Source organism: Macroventuria anomochaeta, assembly GCF_010093625.1.
Source record: "Macroventuria anomochaeta strain CBS 525.71 unplaced genomic scaffold BU25scaffold_44, whole genome shotgun sequence".
Taxonomy (NCBI): domain Eukaryota; kingdom Fungi; phylum Ascomycota; class Dothideomycetes; order Pleosporales; family Didymellaceae; genus Macroventuria; species Macroventuria anomochaeta.
Window position 1 is genome coordinate 187,033 of NW_022985405.1, and position 16,627 is coordinate 203,659.

The 16,627-nt window shown below is 54.3% G+C and overlaps 7 protein-coding genes across 7 annotated transcripts; 4 read left to right on the forward strand and 3 right to left on the reverse strand.

Annotated features, from left to right (window-relative positions):
* On the forward strand, positions 1–2,773 carry BU25DRAFT_402546 (uncharacterized protein). The gene is made up of 2 exons (XM_033705049.1): positions 1–1,253; positions 1,309–2,773. Exons 1-2 carry the CDS (start codon positions 480–482, stop codon positions 2,548–2,550), a joined length of 2,016 nt encoding a protein of 671 aa, XP_033556706.1. The 5' UTR covers positions 1–479; the 3' UTR covers positions 2,551–2,773.
* A 110-nt stretch (positions 2,774–2,883) lies between these two features.
* BU25DRAFT_452037 (uncharacterized protein) lies at positions 2,884–4,691 on the reverse strand (the record flags this gene model as incomplete). Its single annotated transcript, XM_033709778.1, has 2 exons — positions 4,183–4,691; positions 2,884–3,914 (listed from the first exon to the last, which is right to left on the reverse strand). The coding sequence occupies exons 1-2, from the start codon at positions 4,364–4,366 to the stop codon at positions 2,884–2,886; spliced, it is 1,215 nt and encodes a 404-aa protein (XP_033556707.1). The 5' UTR covers positions 4,367–4,691.
* Positions 4,692–5,435: 744 nt separating this feature from the next.
* On the forward strand, positions 5,436–7,073 carry BU25DRAFT_495039 (uncharacterized protein; the record flags this gene model as incomplete). Its single annotated transcript, XM_033711823.1, has 4 exons — positions 5,436–5,819; positions 5,876–5,974; positions 6,019–6,283; positions 6,343–7,073. Exons 1-4 carry the CDS (start codon positions 5,496–5,498, stop codon positions 7,071–7,073), a joined length of 1,419 nt encoding a protein of 472 aa, XP_033556708.1. The 5' UTR covers positions 5,436–5,495.
* Positions 7,074–7,602: 529 nt separating this feature from the next.
* BU25DRAFT_377696 (Bet v1-like protein) lies at positions 7,603–8,391 on the reverse strand. Its single transcript, XM_033704152.1, has 3 exons — positions 8,065–8,391; positions 7,853–8,015; positions 7,603–7,803 (listed from the first exon to the last, which is right to left on the reverse strand). The coding sequence occupies exons 1-3, from the start codon at positions 8,281–8,283 to the stop codon at positions 7,733–7,735; spliced, it is 453 nt and encodes a 150-aa protein (XP_033556709.1). The 5' UTR covers positions 8,284–8,391; the 3' UTR covers positions 7,603–7,732.
* Positions 8,392–10,044: 1,653 nt separating this feature from the next.
* On the forward strand, positions 10,045–10,542 carry BU25DRAFT_352228 (HSP20-like chaperone; the record flags this gene model as incomplete). Its single annotated transcript, XM_033703396.1, has 1 exon — positions 10,045–10,542. One exon carries the CDS (start codon positions 10,045–10,047, stop codon positions 10,540–10,542), a length of 498 nt encoding a protein of 165 aa, XP_033556710.1.
* A 1,555-nt stretch (positions 10,543–12,097) lies between these two features.
* BU25DRAFT_462839 (uncharacterized protein) lies at positions 12,098–12,616 on the reverse strand (the record flags this gene model as incomplete). Its single annotated transcript, XM_033710556.1, has 2 exons — positions 12,098–12,388; positions 12,569–12,616. 2 exons carry the CDS (start codon positions 12,614–12,616, stop codon positions 12,098–12,100), a joined length of 339 nt encoding a protein of 112 aa, XP_033556711.1.
* A 1,441-nt stretch (positions 12,617–14,057) lies between these two features.
* Positions 14,058–16,321, forward strand: BU25DRAFT_352100 (PAB-dependent poly(A)-specific ribonuclease subunit PAN3; the record flags this gene model as incomplete). The annotated part of the gene is made up of 5 exons (XM_033703388.1): positions 14,058–14,130; positions 14,181–14,275; positions 14,319–14,484; positions 14,534–14,631; positions 14,759–16,321. 5 exons carry the CDS (start codon positions 14,058–14,060, stop codon positions 16,319–16,321), a joined length of 1,995 nt encoding a protein of 664 aa, XP_033556712.1.
* Positions 16,322–16,627: the final 306 nt, after the last annotated feature.

Below are 16,627 nucleotides of genomic sequence, written 5' to 3' on the forward strand. Positions count from 1 at the left end.
CCACAAGTCCGAAAGACGAGTGCCACATTCGTGCAGGGCCCCAGTGTGTTCGTGCTCCTGACTGAGCTTTGGGTATATCTGCGCGCACCCGCTGTTTGCCGTCCTGAGTGACTTGAAAACGGGTAAGTACGCACGCGTGCCAACAAACAAGAAACCGCACAACGTGTGGAGGCATCCAGAGCATCCAGATTCTCAGAATCCAGCCGCTGTGATTCGACTCTAGCGTCAACGGCTAGCCATTGGCGGCGCTCGAGTGCAGGAAAACTCCCACTACGACATCTCCTTCACCATTCTTTGTCCACGCGCGCGTTATCTTTAGTGCCAACGACGTCACCGCGAGAGCTCTACTGCAGCGCAACCTTTCACCGGCCATCCTGCACCGCTGTCTTTACGCGTCGCACTGTCGACGCACCCCGCGCATTCAATCTGTCGCGCGCCCACACAGCTCAACCAATTGAGAATCAGGCAGCGACGTCACAATGTCTGGCGCAGGGCCATCTCTCTTTCCTGGGGAGGTCCCTTCATGGTCTGTCCTGAAGTTTCCCCCAGATGCTGCACCACCGCCCATCACGAACCCCTACAGCGGCGAGCCGACTCTCGCAAACCCCTTCCAGATCCCCCAGGATATTTTCGAGAAGGCGCTTGACCCCAAGGTTCCCTTGACTATCGCCGCCGTCTACGCCGTTACCGTCACCTACCTCAACTGGTACAACCGCCAGCACGGTAACAAGCCGTGGAGGATCGCCAGCCACGGCTGGTTCAAGGCATTCGTTATCGCCCACAATGTCTTTCTCGCCGTCTACTCCGCAGTCACCTGCGTGGCTATGTTTCATGGCCTGAAAGCCTCCTTCCCTAACTGGAGGGAGCCCAATGCCTTCGTTGGCACCGTCGACGCGCTCTGCAAGATCCAGGGACCTCGTGGTCTCGGCGATGCAGTTACATACAACCCGGACGCGAACACTTGGGGAAGCAGGAATACCAACATTCACGTTGGCCCGAACGGTCTCCCAGACCGCACCGATGTTGGCAGGATGTGGAATGAGGGTCTTGCTTTCTGGGGCTGGTGGTTCTACCTCTCCAAGTTCTACGAAGTCCTTGATACCGTCATCATTCTGGTCAAGGGAAAGCGTAGCACGACTCTCCAGAAGTACCACCACGCTGGTGCTATGCTGTCTATGTGGGCTGGTATGCGTTACATGTCCCCGCCTATCTGGATGTTCGTCCAGATCAACTCCGGTATCCATGCCATGATGGTATGTACTTTGATGAACCTCGAATGGAGAATTACAGCGACTAACTGCTCTACAGTACACATACTACACTCTCTCCGCTCTCGGCTACCGCGTGCCCAATTTCGTCAAACGCACCCTCACCACGATGCAGATCACCCAGTTCCTCGTCGGCGCCAGCTTCGCTGCTCTCCACCTCTTCGTCTCGTACACTGTCCCGGTTTCGGTCGCACACAAGATTGCTGAGCAGGTCACCTCTAGCGTACAGCCTTCCTCCATCGCATCTACTGTCTCGTCTGCCGTCTCGTCCGTGACCGAGTCCGCTACTGCAGTTCTGCCTACCGCGACTGGCCCAGCTCTTGCTTTCCTGTGGAAGCTGGTCTACCGCGCAGCTGGCGACGAGGGTCTTGCTGAGAACATCCCCGTACCCGGGTCCTCTCTCATTCCTGCGCACCAATCGCACACCCCTACTGTTGTCGCTGCCCACCACGAAAATCCCGTTCAGCGCCTGCTCCACCCTCACACCACCCACACCGTGGACAGGGTCGTCTATCGCACTGAGTACCAGCACGCTCCCTGCATTGACACTTCTGGCCAGGCATTTGCCATCTATCTCAACTTGATCTACCTTGCTCCTCTTACGGGTCTCTTCATGCGCTTCTTCGTCAAGTCCTACTTCCGCCGCACAAACTCCCGGGCTAAGCATCAGTCCAAGCACACACCCATCTCGAAGGCCGCTGGTGACGCTATCCACGGTGTCGAGCGTGAGATCGAGTCGATCAGCGAGGAGGGCAAGAACGGCAGCGCCAACAAGGGCTCCGTTCGCGGACGCAAGGGTGTTAACGGCGACGCTAAGAACCCCCGTTCAAGTCTGAGCCCTTCGAACGAAGACTTCGTTAAGAATGTCAACCGCAAGGTCAGCGAGCGCCTGCAGAAGATCAATGATGATGCTCAGGCTACAACTGAGAAGGCAAAGGAGATCGCAACGGATGTCGTCAGCAAGGCCAGCGAGACCAAGGACAAGGTCCAGCAACAAGTCAAGGAGACAAACGACAATATCGAGGAGAAGGCACAGCAGAACAGTGACGACGTGAACGCTGAGCGGGAACAGGGCCAGAACGATGTTGCTAGCACACCGGCCGGCACGCCGTCGAAGAAGAAGAGGAACAGGAACAAGAACAAAAACAAGCAGGCGCAAAGCGTAGAGAGCCTGAATGATGTCTCCGACGATGAGCACCCCGAGCGCAAAACTGAGAAGGAGCCCGAGCCCAAGGACATCAACAACACACTTGACAAGAGCGAGGGCAGGGGTCTGTTCTAGGCATACTACCTCATGCCCTGAGGCTAGGGCAAATTCAACATGACAGTATGAAAAGCAATGAGGATTCCGCTTCGAGAAGTGTGTTAGTGGGCCTTATACCATTTCCTTTCTTCGAGTAGACCAATATGCATGGTGAAGGCGCTGCATAGAGGTTTGTCACTAAGGATCTCATCAGAATTGTATATAAAAGTCGACCAAGGTGGATGAACAAGTCAGCGTTTGGACAATGCAAAATTCCTAATCTTCATATGCAAATTCCTTGATGCCGTACGTGATGCTACGAAAATGCTGCATGTTGATCCTCTCTCGCAACTCACAAGCAAACTGCCTTCTCTAACGGATATCAAACCCCCCACTGAACCCCCCCAACTCCAACACCTCCTCCCTCTCCCTCCGTTCCCTCCTCGTCCTCATTATCCCCACCTCTCCCAAATCACCTCCCGTCACCGCATCACTAGCACTCACCTTCCCTCCTCTTACCGGACTCCTCTCACCCTCATCGTTCCGAGCAAATATCTGCAGCCCGCGCAAATGCGTATCCTTCCCGTTCTGATGATTCTCCAGGATCTTGATCTGCACTAGATGCGCTCTCAGCACCGGCATCTTTGGGCGGCGCGCTGCTCTAACGGGTGGGGGCGCGGCGTTGGGGCTGAGACTGCTGAAGGGGAGACGGGGTGTTGGGCGCGGTAGCGTGGGTGTCTCGTGGTGCGTTTGCGGTGTGAACTGTGGTGTGAACTGTGGGCGATGCTGTGGGAGCTGCGGCACGGTGACGGGCGTATCGAATGGCTGCGGCGTTTCGAGGTGTGTGGGGAAGTTACTTGGGACGCGCTGGCGCTGAGGCGGGAGGGGCATGTTTTCGCTGTCACTGGAGCGATGTTCTGATGTTCTGCGGTTGCGTGGGCGGTTGAGGCCGGAGAGCATGCGTGCTTGGAATGCGTCGTCGTCTTCGCTGTCTTCCTCTTCTGCAGAGTCATCATCTGATGCGTCGCCCACGTTGGAGAAGTCCGCCCATACCCAGCCTCGGGGTGATTCAAGTCGCATTTCCCCCCACTCTTGGAGGTTGTTCATGCCGGAGCCGGCGAGGAAGATGATGCGGGTTGGTGTGTAGGATTCATCTTGTTCGAAGTCAAGATACAAGCGCAGGCCGACGATGCGGACGAGTTTGAAGAAATGGATGTTGAGATAGTGTGGTTGAGGGCCATCGGATTGCCAGAAGAGTGATGGGGAGGGGTGCCGGAGTTGTGGGATTGAACAGCCGGGTTTCGAGGAGGATACTGTCCAGGATGCTAGCGTGCTGATCTCGCGCAGGTAGGAGGGTGGTGGATCAAGGTTTGGAAGAGGTGTATCTGGGCCGCCGGCTGATGCTGCGAAGGGTCAACAAAAGTTTAAAAATGAAGGTGCATCGCCGCGTAATAGTGACACTGGAGTGACCACATGTTGGCTTCTGGAAGCCGGCTTGTACAACATCTTCAAAGTACACGAGGTTGGCGGAGCTAGGCAATGCAGACAATCCGGTGGTATAGTCTCGAGACGATTTCAAAAAGAGCACTCAAACATGTGAAGGTCTTGTACTGTGTAAAGTGACACAGAATGAAGCCAGGGTATGCAGCAAGGAAAGACGGAAAGACTTACCGAGCCCATCCTCTTCTTCCAGGTCTTCCTCTCCCTCCATTGCTACCAGTTCATCTCCCATTACATCACCATCCTCCTCTTCGGGATCCATCCCTTCATCGTCTACATCTTCGTCGCTGCCGGGATATTCCGCTGGAGGTGGTGGCATATGATGCTGTGCTCGTCTTCTCGTTGAGGGCGGCATGTTGCCAGTCTACCGTTACCGACGAAAATGCCGTGTAATCAGCGGGCCCAAACAATGAAAAGCAGCGGCTAAGGCCGCAAGGATAACGGGTGTGAAGTGCAGGAGCGCAAATGCTGGGGTCCAGGGGCCGCCCTGCGTGATTGCAACGAGTGCTTTCAGAGGGAATGGCTGAATGCGAGCTGCTGGTCTTGGCGCATTGAACAAACGTTTTGAGTCGATAGTCGGCGAGCACGTCTCAACTCTGCAGCATCGTGGCGCTTCAACTTGAATCGGACAGCGCTCGCAGCAATTGTCGTACAAGGCGGTTCAAATGGCGTTGTTGATTGAGTGAAAGTAGCGTAAACAGCAGGTAAGAGTGTAGGCCCTTGCGTGGCCCTACAGCCTTTCAAATCCTTAGCTGCGCCCAGATCCCAACTCTTACAGACGTTTGATGATGTAGATTGTGCTTTTTTTTGTCGTAGATGTGAAGGTTTGCTCTTGCGCAATGTATGAGGAAGTCGAAAAGGTGATTGGCCCGTGCTTGTGGAGATTGTTTGGCTCCCAATCGCGACTTCCTGCATCGCGTCCTTCACCCGCATCTCAGGTTTCACGAATTAGCACGACATGCCTGCGAATACCTCCGTAGTATGAAAATCACCAGTGCCAATAGCTGTCAGTGTTCTCGAGGCCGCGGCGCTCCCAACGAACGCACGCCACCAGATCTATCCGCTGTGTGTTTCAGTAATGACAGGGCGCCAACCAGTGCCTGGATTTGCTTTTGATGGGCTTTCTAGCGAAGGTCCTGAACGCGCTGGAACTGAAACCGAAAGCTGTAGCTCCGGGGAAGAGGAATGACGGCGCTCGGGAGTAGGTACCGTGCAGGAAATCTACTATAAACGGTCTGCAAGCCTCACTGCGGAGAACTCAACACCAGTCTCCTCAGCTCTCAGCTCGAAGGATGCGTCTTGAATCCAGATGAAGGGTTGTCCCGCTTGTTCGGCGACCTTTCTTTTGCCTGGACCGATGAACGCGACCTAAGACTTCATCATCAAGTCTGTCCTACCTTGTGTACCTACCCTTCCCAACGTGGCGTCAAGGCCGGTGTCGTGGAACGTTGTCTATATACTCGAGCTGCATCCAATATGTAGCTATGGAGCCAACCGTTCGCTGTTCCGCTGAACGCCCGATCTCGTCTCCAGTCATTACATATCTCCCGTCACTCATTACGCCTCACGCTGTCGTCTGGGACGACACCTTCGCTGACAGGACGTGGCCCCTGTCCTCTCGTTCGACACCCTTTGATTTGAACATGGTGCATGGTTTTGATGAAATCGCTCAAGCGAGCGAGCAACAAGAGAGGATAACGATCGCATTCCTGGCGCTTGCTTGGGTATTCATTCTACTCAGGATATGGACCCGTACTTGGATCATCGCAAGCTTCGGCTGGGACGATGCGACTATGATCCTGGCTGGGGTAGGGTTCACCCTTGGTTCACGGACGAGGGCCACTCGTAGCTGACACGTTCTTAGATGATTTTCACAGTCTACTCCGGATCGCAATTGTACATTGAAGCGAATGGTGGTGGCACGCATGTCGCGAGCCTCGAAGGACTGCAGAAGCTCACGAAGGCAGGCAAATCTCGCCCATTGGATGATATAGCTGACTCGGACAGTGGGTTGTCGTGAGCGAAGCGACCTACCTTATGGCGATGATGATGGTCAAGATCTCACTCGGTATCTTCTTTGCGCGCATCGTGGTCGCCTCATGGCACAACATGCTCATCTATGTGACCATTGGTGTCAACGTATTCTCTTCAGTTGCCGCGTTCTTCTATTGTATCTTCCGCTGCGGACCAAACGTCAACCGATATGTACTGCAACAGTTGAGAAACCAGTGCACCTCGAGAGGCCTTGACCGGTTCATGGCGTATCAGTCAGGTAAGCAGATCCACAACCTGCCTTGTATCGGGACATCTTGCTAAAAGTTGAGATGATAGCTACGTTCTCTACCCTTACTGACCTTGTCTTCGTCGTGCTACCAATCATGGTCCTCTGGAACGCGAACATGGATCGAAGATCGAAGCTCTCAGTTGGGTTCATCCTCTGCCTCGCCGCAAGCGCCTGCATCTGCTCCATGATTCGCTTCCAATACGTTGACGGCCTCACTCAAATCAACGACTTTTTCTGGAACGCAACCAACATCGCTATCTGGTCCACAATCGAGTGCGGCGCCAGTATCATAGCTGGATGCCTCGCAACACTTCGTCCACTCCTGAAGCGCATATTCGCGACAGCAGGCTCAATCACCAAGTCTTTACGCTCTTCCAACATACAGTCGAATGGAAGCTCGAGACAGACCAACTCGACATCTATCGGTACAAATCTTGGGTCGAACGAACGCAAGACTGGCGGTTCAAGCACAGACAAGCCAACCTTTGCTGAGTTCATCGCCGAACCTGGTGAAGTCATCGAGATGTCAAGTGATGCGGGCGGCGAGCGAGAAAGTCAGGATCGTATCCTCCGGCAGCACGAAGAACCATCTTTAGACTTCCCTTGGCCGGTCAAGGTGATACAAAGCGCAAGGGAACCAGACCGCACTGCACCAATGCACTCAAAGCACAAGAGCTGGAACTCGAGACATAAAGCTGGAAATGATAGCAGAGTCGATCGTGCTTTGTCTGCACCCTCATCACCCGGCATCTTTGCGATGGGACAAAGAAACACATGAACAAATATTCGAAAGCTGCACCATACAGTGGACACAAAATTGCAAAAGTTCCATACGCCTGTGAAGGAATCACGTTCGAAAGCTGACCTTGGATACCGTCCTCACTGAGCTTAGTCGCCTCTGAGTCAGGCAGATCAGAGTTCAAGCACTAGATGCGTCTGTCACAGCATCTGTAGCTCAAAGGACCGTCCGAAAAAGCTAACGCCGTCCACAATCAGCTCATGGGGTCACTGTACAGGGAGCTGAGGGCCAAAGCATGCCCAAGCTATAATTAACTCACGTCTACACGGGCCTTTGAAACGATCTTGACGGCGCACAGTGAGGGTTGCAGTACACCTTGTTGTTCCACGGACGGCACATACAGCCAGTGATAGAGGAAGCGACTTCAACAGCTTTTGCGCAGAAAATAGGAACGAGCTTCCCTCTGATCACGTATTCAGACGCTGTGGTGCCGTAAGGAAATAGCTAGCACAGCTTGAACACATGCAAACGTTGCAGAATAATCTCCTGCAGTATTGGAGAGATTATTGTGATCAATATTGATTTCATTCATTCTTATCATTGCAGACTGGACGGGTAAACCTCCTCTTGGAGACAGACACATGTCGATGTCGTGATGTTTCCTTGTCCTCAATCCCTCAAACGCGTCCAGATATCTATTACTTCGAGGCGGCCTTGGCGAGGTCGTCGAGGGCCTCGCGGCGCTTGAACTTGGCATCCTGGATGACGCCTACATCTGTTAGCCTGTGTTTCAAGAGACCGAGTATATTTGTACGTACTAGCATCGGCGTCCGAAGAGAAGTTGCCAGTCCAGGTGATGAAGGTCTGGCCCTCATGCTTGCCGGAGGTGACGGGGTATGCGCGGATGGTAGAAACGACCGAGGTGTAGCTCAGCTCAGGCTTAGCAGAGATGACGGAGTAGGTGATGAAGTGGTCGATGCTCTATATTGACATTAGCTTGTGTCTGCGCGAGATGGGTGTAGAGACTTACGGAGTGCTCCTCCTGCTTGACCTCAAGGGTCTGGCCGTCCTTGAACGTCCACTGGACAACGTCGGTCTCGGGAGAAGTGCCCTTGACGAATTCGCTCTTCTCGAGCTTCGACCAGAACTTGCTGAAGTCCTGGAGCTTGATCAGGTGCCAGACATCGCTGAAGGGTGCGTCGATGACGGCAGATTCGCTGACAAAGGTGGAGGTGGGGATAGCAGGCATTGTGGAGGTAGTCAATTGGTTCTGGGGTGTTGTCTTAGTGGAAATTGCAGCTTTGGATGTGAAGTGTAAGTAGAATGGTGTGCTGAAGTTTGATGAAGCAATTGTTGGTCCAGGCTCCACTGGCGTCATGAGGAAACTGCCCCTCTACCCCACTTCAATCAAGCTAGCTAGGCGGGAGACATGTTCGCCACCAGGGCTTCCCTCAGCTTCAGCCTTGCATTCATGTTCATTGTACACAAAACAATTTCCAGGGTCTATGATTCACCGTGGAGCACTTTTGGTAGGCTGCAATTTGACTTATTGTAGCAGCAGAAGCCGTACCTTCAGGTCCCAGTTCACACCTTCCGTGCTCCCGAGCAGCTCCTGCGATCAACACTTTCCAGTCATTCATCATCTTTTTGGATCTGAAGCCTTTTGATGCATAATTGCGTCATCCCTGCAACAAAGGGAACCTCAACCGCAAACAGCAGCGGGGAATCATCAGGGTTCAGTTGTCAAACAGACAGCCGAAGGCTTGGCAACTTCAACACCTCCACAATTCAGTCTGGAAGAGAGTTGGTCCACACATCGGCATCAAGGCGCTTTCGGGCCTCCGAGAACAACGTTGAAGCAACTCATCGCTCGACGCGTCCGTCGCCACACTTGACGCCCCATTGCGCCACATCGGAGGAAATAATCGCCGTCGTCTCCCAGGCCTTTCCCTTCTGGGCCACTCGGAGGCCGCGCAACTACCTTTTTACCTACTACCTAGAAGGCTAGACACGTCCATGAGACGCGGCAGAGACGCCTATCTGCCATGACTCTTCTTGCAAATTCCGCCTGCTTCGTAGGATCTCAGAAAGAGCTATGCTATTGGCCTGTGACGCAACGGGGCGCGTCTCACGACCGGTTAAAGCTGTGGCGAGGAGGGGTGAACATACGTACGCTTGCCACGTGAAGCTTGATGCCTGGAAAGATAGATGTGTATAAGTGCCCGATCAGGTAGGTTGTGATGCTTCTTTTCTTTCATCATCAACAATCATCATGGCTTCCTTCAATTACATGAACAACACCGCTCCCTTCTGGGACTTCCTTGCTAGCCTCGAGCAGCAAGGCAACAACCATCCTTTCTTCGGTCAGCCTCAGAACCATGGCAGCACCTCCGATCAGAACCCTAGCGGCGAGAACGAGCGCGGTGAAGGTCACGAAGGTCAGCACGATCCTCCTTTCAACCCTTGGGGATGGGGTCACCAGTTCTTCGGCGGTGCCAGAGGAATGCCTCACCGTGGCCCTCCTCCACCACCTGGCCCACATGGTCCTCCTCCTCCCTCAGGGCCTCACGGCCCACTTCCCCACCACGACGAACACGATCCCCATCATGAGCATGATGGTGAAAAGGACGGCGAGAAGAGCGACAACGATAACGACAATGGCGAAGGTCCCTCCGGCTCAGGCTCTGACAGCGAGGGAAAGCGTACCTGCGGACGCGGACGCCATGGCCGCTGCGGCAGCCGTCGCGGCCGTCACGGATTCGGAGGACGAGGAGGCTTCGGTCCTCACCATGGTGGACCAGGTCACCACGGCCCCCGTGGACACCATGGTCCTACTCATGACGGACCTGGTTGCGGTCCTCGCGGCTCTCACCACGGCCCGCCTCCACCTCCTGAGGGCCCTCGCGGTAGTCCCCACGGCCATGGCCCTCGAGGCCACCACCACCACCACGGTCGACCCGGCTCGCGAGGACCCTGGGGTTGCAACGGCCCTTTTGGCGGACCATGCCACATGCGTGCCTCTGATAGAGGATACGACAGAGGAGCCGGCTTTGATCCTTCCTCCATCTTTGCGTCAATCTTCGACGCCTTTGCCGCCGAGCACCCCTCCAATAAGGACAACAACAACGACACTACCACTGCCAAGGACAACGAAGACTTCATTCCGGAAGCCGACATCTTTGATACACCCTCCTCCTACATTGTTCACATCTCTCTGCCTGGCGCAAAGAAGGAAGACGTCGGCGTGAACTGGGACGCTGAAAAATCTGAGCTGTCTGTCGCTGGTGTGATCTACCGTCCTGGCGATGAGGAGTTCTTGAAGACGCTGGCGATGAACGAGAGGAAGGTGGGACCCTTCGAGAGGAAAATCAGGTTGGGTACGAGGGCCAACCCAGCGCATGTCGATGCGGATGGCATCACAGCGAAGCTGGAGGATGGTGTGCTGAGGGTCGAGGTCAGGAAGGAGGATGAGGGGTTTGTGGAGATCAAGAAAGTGGATATCGAGTAAGATCCGCATCCGTGGAGTTGAGGGTATTGAGTGTGACTTTGGTCACATCGTGTGATTTCATATAGTTGGCAGTTTATAGCAGAAGGCGTTTGGCGTATCGGTTGCTTTTTCGAAACTCTTCCATCCATTGCAAGTGATTTGCCTTGTTTGTGATGTACATGTACCACCAAAAACAACGATCTGACACCACTAGCATTCTCTCAGGCCTTCCTTTACTTTCACTGTCCACCTCCACGCGGCTTTCGACGTGAACCTTCCCCAACATTCATTACGTTATAGTGTTACGATAGTACTCGTAGACTGAGCACGATCAGTGAATCACTTCTACCGACACCTTTCACTGCTGCTGCAAGGAGTGCCAAGGTAGCTGAGCAGTGTATTCTGAGTGCGCACGACGTTGTTCAGGATGATTGGAGACGCACTCCCTACGCTTGCAGTGCTTACGGCGACAGGCATCTTGGTACTGTGGCGTTGGTCCAGATGGTCATGTCAGCACACTGCGCTAAGCACAATATCGGGTCACCGTACTTACGGGTCTTGTGATGATGTCGCCAGCACCGGTTGAGCTGGGGCTTGAGCTTGACGAAAAGGCAGGTCAGCAGTCACTGCTGCGGCAGGGGCTTGAGCACCAATTTGAGCTGGGACTTGAGGAGGAGCCCGGCCTTGGTAGATGTTGTTGCGGTATCGGTTGGTCCGTACAGTGTCTGACTATACCCCTGACCACTACCCTGGACTAGGCTCTAGAGGCGCTCAAGGAGTAAGTCGATGTACTTGTTAATGGTGTCGATATTCTTCTGTTCTTGGCGTTGGAGTTGGATGCAAAGTGAGGCGATGATCTCGTCTCGAGGGCCCTGGTGTGAACCTGCTATGTTGTTCAGACTTGCGATGTAGGTAAGTTGAGATATGGCAAGAGTGGTTGGATGTTCGGTATCACACAGCTTAAGTGCAAAAGGCTTGAAGGCCTCCAGGGGCTGCTCTTGGGCGAAGTGAAAGAAGGCCTGCACGACTGCATCCGTTGCAATTGGCCAACATCATCCCATAGCCTGCTCCGATACCCGTTGCTTTCACTGATCTGCTTTGAAAGAACAAGTTCGTGGGTAGATGACATTATGGTTTCCAGACAGAGGGGGGTCAGCAACTTGTGAAAGTCATGATATGCTCCACATTCTTGCACCAGCCGCTGCTGTTGATGCCGTTTTTGCAGTTACCCACTGGCCTGCTATACTGAGTGCCACTGCGTCACCTATTTGCGATCCGCTGATCGTCGCAGTGCCGCTTGCCTGCATGAACGCAAAGAAGCATGAGCTGTGCTGGTGCGTGTCTGCTAACAGCTAAGTGCGCGATTTAATGTCTTTTTCGTTGACTCTCATGCCTTGGCGTGGAATTTGAAGAAGAAGATGTCGTTCAGAGGTGCTGCCGCCCTAAGCAAGTGCGACCGACTTGCAGTGTTCACCATCCTGCCACACATTGAGCACAGAAACGCCTGTTATGATGGCAACACCCGCTTGCCACATTTAAATCATTGTGCATTGTGCATTGAAGAATTCTGTCTCTTTCATCGCTTTTCGGCCTGACGCAGGTCCTGCAGACAGGCTTTGTATTTCGGCATGGCAGAGTCGACTTGGTCTTTGATGTACTTTGTACCGTCTTCGGTGAATAGTTCTAGCTGTGCGGACATGAACTCGACCCGTAAAGCAGGAAGGTCGATTGGCTTGCCGTTGATGTTCTTAACATCTTCGCCTGTTATGGCCTTGAAGTTGCTGAACTCGATCTTTACGTTCATTATAGATTCTTGTAGTCGTTTCGTCACGTCTGGGGTGTTCATGTAGCTGTAAACACCTAGAATCTGTTCATGTTAATGCGGTGCTACGAAGTCAGAGGCAAGGATACATCTTATCGACCGCAGCACAGCCAAGTGGCGGTTTCAAGGAATTGAGCCATCTGATGCATCTTTGGCAATTGTTTGCCACTTCTTGAAACCAAAGGGGTTAATGTGAGACCACAGTTTTGCTTTCATGGAACTGACGCCCTCTCCGCAAAGAGCGAAATCGGCAACATTGGTTGTTGAACCCATGGCGTCAAAGATAAGATCATTGAGTGAAGAAGCTCAGGTCCACATGTTCTGAAAGTTTCTCCACGCTTTTCGTCCTGGGTCGTGACTCCACCGAGCTGCACTTCCGGGCTGCATGAGCCCGGAGCAACGTCAGCAGTGCCTGCGGAGGTTAGCACTTCGGGGGCAATGCCGAAGCGAGAACCAGGGCAGGAACAGCGGAGCCTTGGCAGGAGCGATACGTAGTGTCTTTTTCTTCGAGGACCGCAATGCTGACTCTGTCTCGCAGCAAATGCAAGCAGTGGGTTGACTCCGGCGAAGAAACAAAAAGATGGCTCAGCGCGAATTATGGCGATCATTTGGGTGGATGAAAGAACAGTGGACCATGTGCTTGCGATGGAGAGAACGCCAGGGAAAGGCGATCCCAGGGGCTTCATGTCCCTTGATCTCGTCTCCGTGAACGACGAGGAAGACGAGGTCGCTGTCGGTAGAGGATACCTAATCCGCCGAGCGAACTTGTTGATTGAAGACCCCGGATGGTGGATCGTGTACAGAGACGATGGAGATGTGTCATTGTCGCAGAGTTGTTATCTGCCTTCGTCTTGTGAGTTGAAGATGATGAGTGAGGGGTGAGGTGTGGGGTGAATCGAAGTTCTGCCAAGGCGCATGCAGGGTCGCCGGTCCGCGGGTCTCAGCTATCCCATATCGCAACCACGTCTCCGCGCTCTTGCTCTGCTTTGGCTCTTGTATCTTGGACTGCCCTGTCGATGGAGAGGCACCCGCTGCTGCTACAGGAAGCTGGATTCGCTGCGGGGTGGTGAACCGCCTGCAGCCCGTACAGGTACCCCAACTCCCGGGCCACATGCCACTTCGCTGCCACAGACATGCCGCCATAGCCCTGGGCATGTTCGCGCATTCACTGCGACCGCATGCACAACTATTGCGTCCCCTCTCTAATACGCGCTCAGGAACGCCTCTGCCCAGCGAGGGAGCTACATTGCCCACCATTCAGCCCACTCCGCCAAACAAAGGCGCGCCGTCGCACCCAGCTGCGCCCTCTCGGTGCGCGTCCGTCCCCAAGGCCAAGGGATACACACATGCGAGTGCCACTGCGAGCTCGAGCTCCTCGAACACCGACACCATCTCCGAGTTGACCTCGTCGTCGTCCCGGGACTCGCTCCCGGCTGCCCACGCGCCCGGCAGCAGCACCACCACCACCGGCAGCACCACCACCGGCAGCACCACCACCAGCACCACCAGTACTACCAGCACCACCAGCACCACCAGCACCACCAGCACCACCAGCACCACCACCACCCCGCAGAAGCAGACGCGCAGCTACAGACGCACCAAGTCGAGCAAGGCGGCTGCCAAATGGAGTGAAGCTGCTCCCCAGAACAAGACTCCGCAGAACGCTGCCCACCCCTCGCCCAACGGCACCTTACACCCGGCACAAGCGCGTTTAATGGCAACGGCTTTTGGCGGTCCCTCGGGTGATTCGCGACGGGGAGTGTCTTCTCCTCGCCCAAAAGGTCGCGGTATGAGTGAGCCAGCGTGGAGATGTGTATTAGGTCTAACGCCAGTGCAGAAGCCAAGAACACCTTTTGCCGCAATGTCACCATCTACGGACACTGTCGGTACGAGAACAGTAAGTGCCGGCCGCCGCACCTGCTGAACGCTGTGGTGACTCTGTCCAGCCTGTCCATACATCCACGACCACTCCAAGTTGAACCAGAATGAGAACGCCAAGAAGCGGTTCAACGTCGACTCGCCCTCCTTCACACCCCTGCAGGCAAGCACGAATGGATCTGTGACGCCCTCCTCGCGCAGCGCGGCCATCTCGCCCAAGGCTGCGAATGCTGCTGTCTTCACACCCAAGTCGCAGCGCTCTAGTGAGTCCTGCATGCCTGTATGGCGCCTTTCGTATGCTGACTTCATAAGCCGTAAGCACGCCCAGCCTGCATACAAAGGAGCCCTCAACCGAGTGGCAGGCGCAGGACTTCCAGGAGTTCGTCCCTCAAACGTTCGACGGTCAGATGGTGCGTACTCATCCACTATATCGTTCCTCGTGCCGCTGTTCTGATCCCCGGGCCGCACCACCCGTCACTTTTCTTGAACAAGTGATTGGCGCTGCAGCAGCGTTGATGTGCAAACTAACGATTGCAGGTCGATCCAGCCTCGTCCAGCCTCAGTTTCGACCCATTCAACACGTCTTCAGGCATATCCACAATCGCTGCCTCAGCACCAGCTATCAATCCATATGCGCAGGACCCCTCAGGACTTGGCGGCGCATCCTACTACCAAAACGCCAACACTTTCCAGGCTTCGCCAGCATACCATCTTTACTGGCCGGTGGGGCCTCAGCCTACTGGGCTGCTTGCGTACCAGCGCACCGCCCACGATTTCTTCATTCCAGACAGTCTTCGGGAAGATCTGCAGAAGAAAGCGGAAATAGCACGTCAGATCCTTCCCAACACCTCCTTACCACATATTGAGCAGTACCACTCCCTATTTTGCCTCGACACATCTCCGCAAAGGAACAATGCTCCCTTCGGCTACGCGAGCTGGATCTACAAAGCCATCTCCAGCAAAGACGGCAAGACATACGCCTTACGTCGTCTCGAGAACTTTCGTCTAACGAACGAGACTGCAATGCGTTCGTTTCAACCATGGAAGCGGATACTGAATGGCAGCGTGGTCACAATCCATGAAGCGTTCACGACAAGAGCTTTCGGCGACAGCTCTTTGATCATGGTGACTGACTACCACCCCAACGCCAAATCGCTCGCAGATGAGCATTTCAAACCGGTGCCACGCTACCATGGCAGACAGGCAGCGTCATCACACGTATCCGAACAGACATTATGGGGCTATCTCGTCCAGATCGGCTCAGCGCTGAAAGCTGTACATGGTGCAGGCTTGGCTGCAAGGCTGATTACCCCATCTAAGATACTTCTGACCTCGAAGAACCGCATACGACTCAATGCATGCGGCATCATGGACGTTGTGCACTTTGACACCGCACGCCCCATAGCTGATGCACAAGCCGACGACCTCCTCCAGCTTGGCCGACTTGTTCTGTGCATCGCTAACAACAGCCCACAAGCGCACATGAACATGCAGAAATCCATGGACTACATATCAAGAAGCTACACAGGTCGTCTGAAGGAATGCATCCAGTACCTTCTCAGCCCGCAGCCCCAACCAGGCGCTCCCTCGTCACCTACCTCTCCCAACGTACAGAAGGACATTGATACTTTCCTCGGCGGCATTGCCGATCAATTCGCGTCTGTCTTTGACTCGGAGCTCCACGCGCAGGATACACTTACCAACACGCTCGGCCGCGAGTTGGAGTCGAGTCGCATTGTCCGCCTCCTCGTCAAGCTCAACATGATCAACGAGCGCCCAGAACTTGACGCCTCCCAACATGTGCCCGGAAGTACAGCAGCAAACCCTAGCTCTGGATGGGCAGAGACAGGGGAGCGTTACTATCTGAAACTCTTCCGCGACTATGTCTTCCATCAGGTAGACGCGAACGGGCATCCAGTCACTGATCTGGCGCATGTGCTTGACTGCCTGAACAAGCTGGACGCCGGGACGGACGAGAAGATCATGTTAACGAGCAGAGATGAGCAGAATGTTCTCATTGTGAGCTATCGCGAGGTGAAGAGGGGGCTAGAGTCGGCGTTCCAGGACTTGGTCAGAGCGGGACGAGCAAGCAAGAACTAAGAGCCTCTAATCCAGCAAATGCTACTTGGCAGCCTGGATCTGAGTTCGTGGTGCTGCAGATGCGAAATGTATGAGCGCGGATCGCCAAAGCAGAACGGGGAAAGAGAGAAGAAGAAACGACAAGAGTAAGAGGCAAAAAAGACAGGGAGAAGCGGAGGAAAGACAATGAACGGGACCGTGACGGCAGGAATGGGTTCCAAGATAAGGATGATGGCAAGGACTTGCTGTTATGCTGGCTGATGATGATGTTGGGATCAAGTAGGGATGATGAAATGAGATGAGGAAGGAGTAGCGTACACATCCATA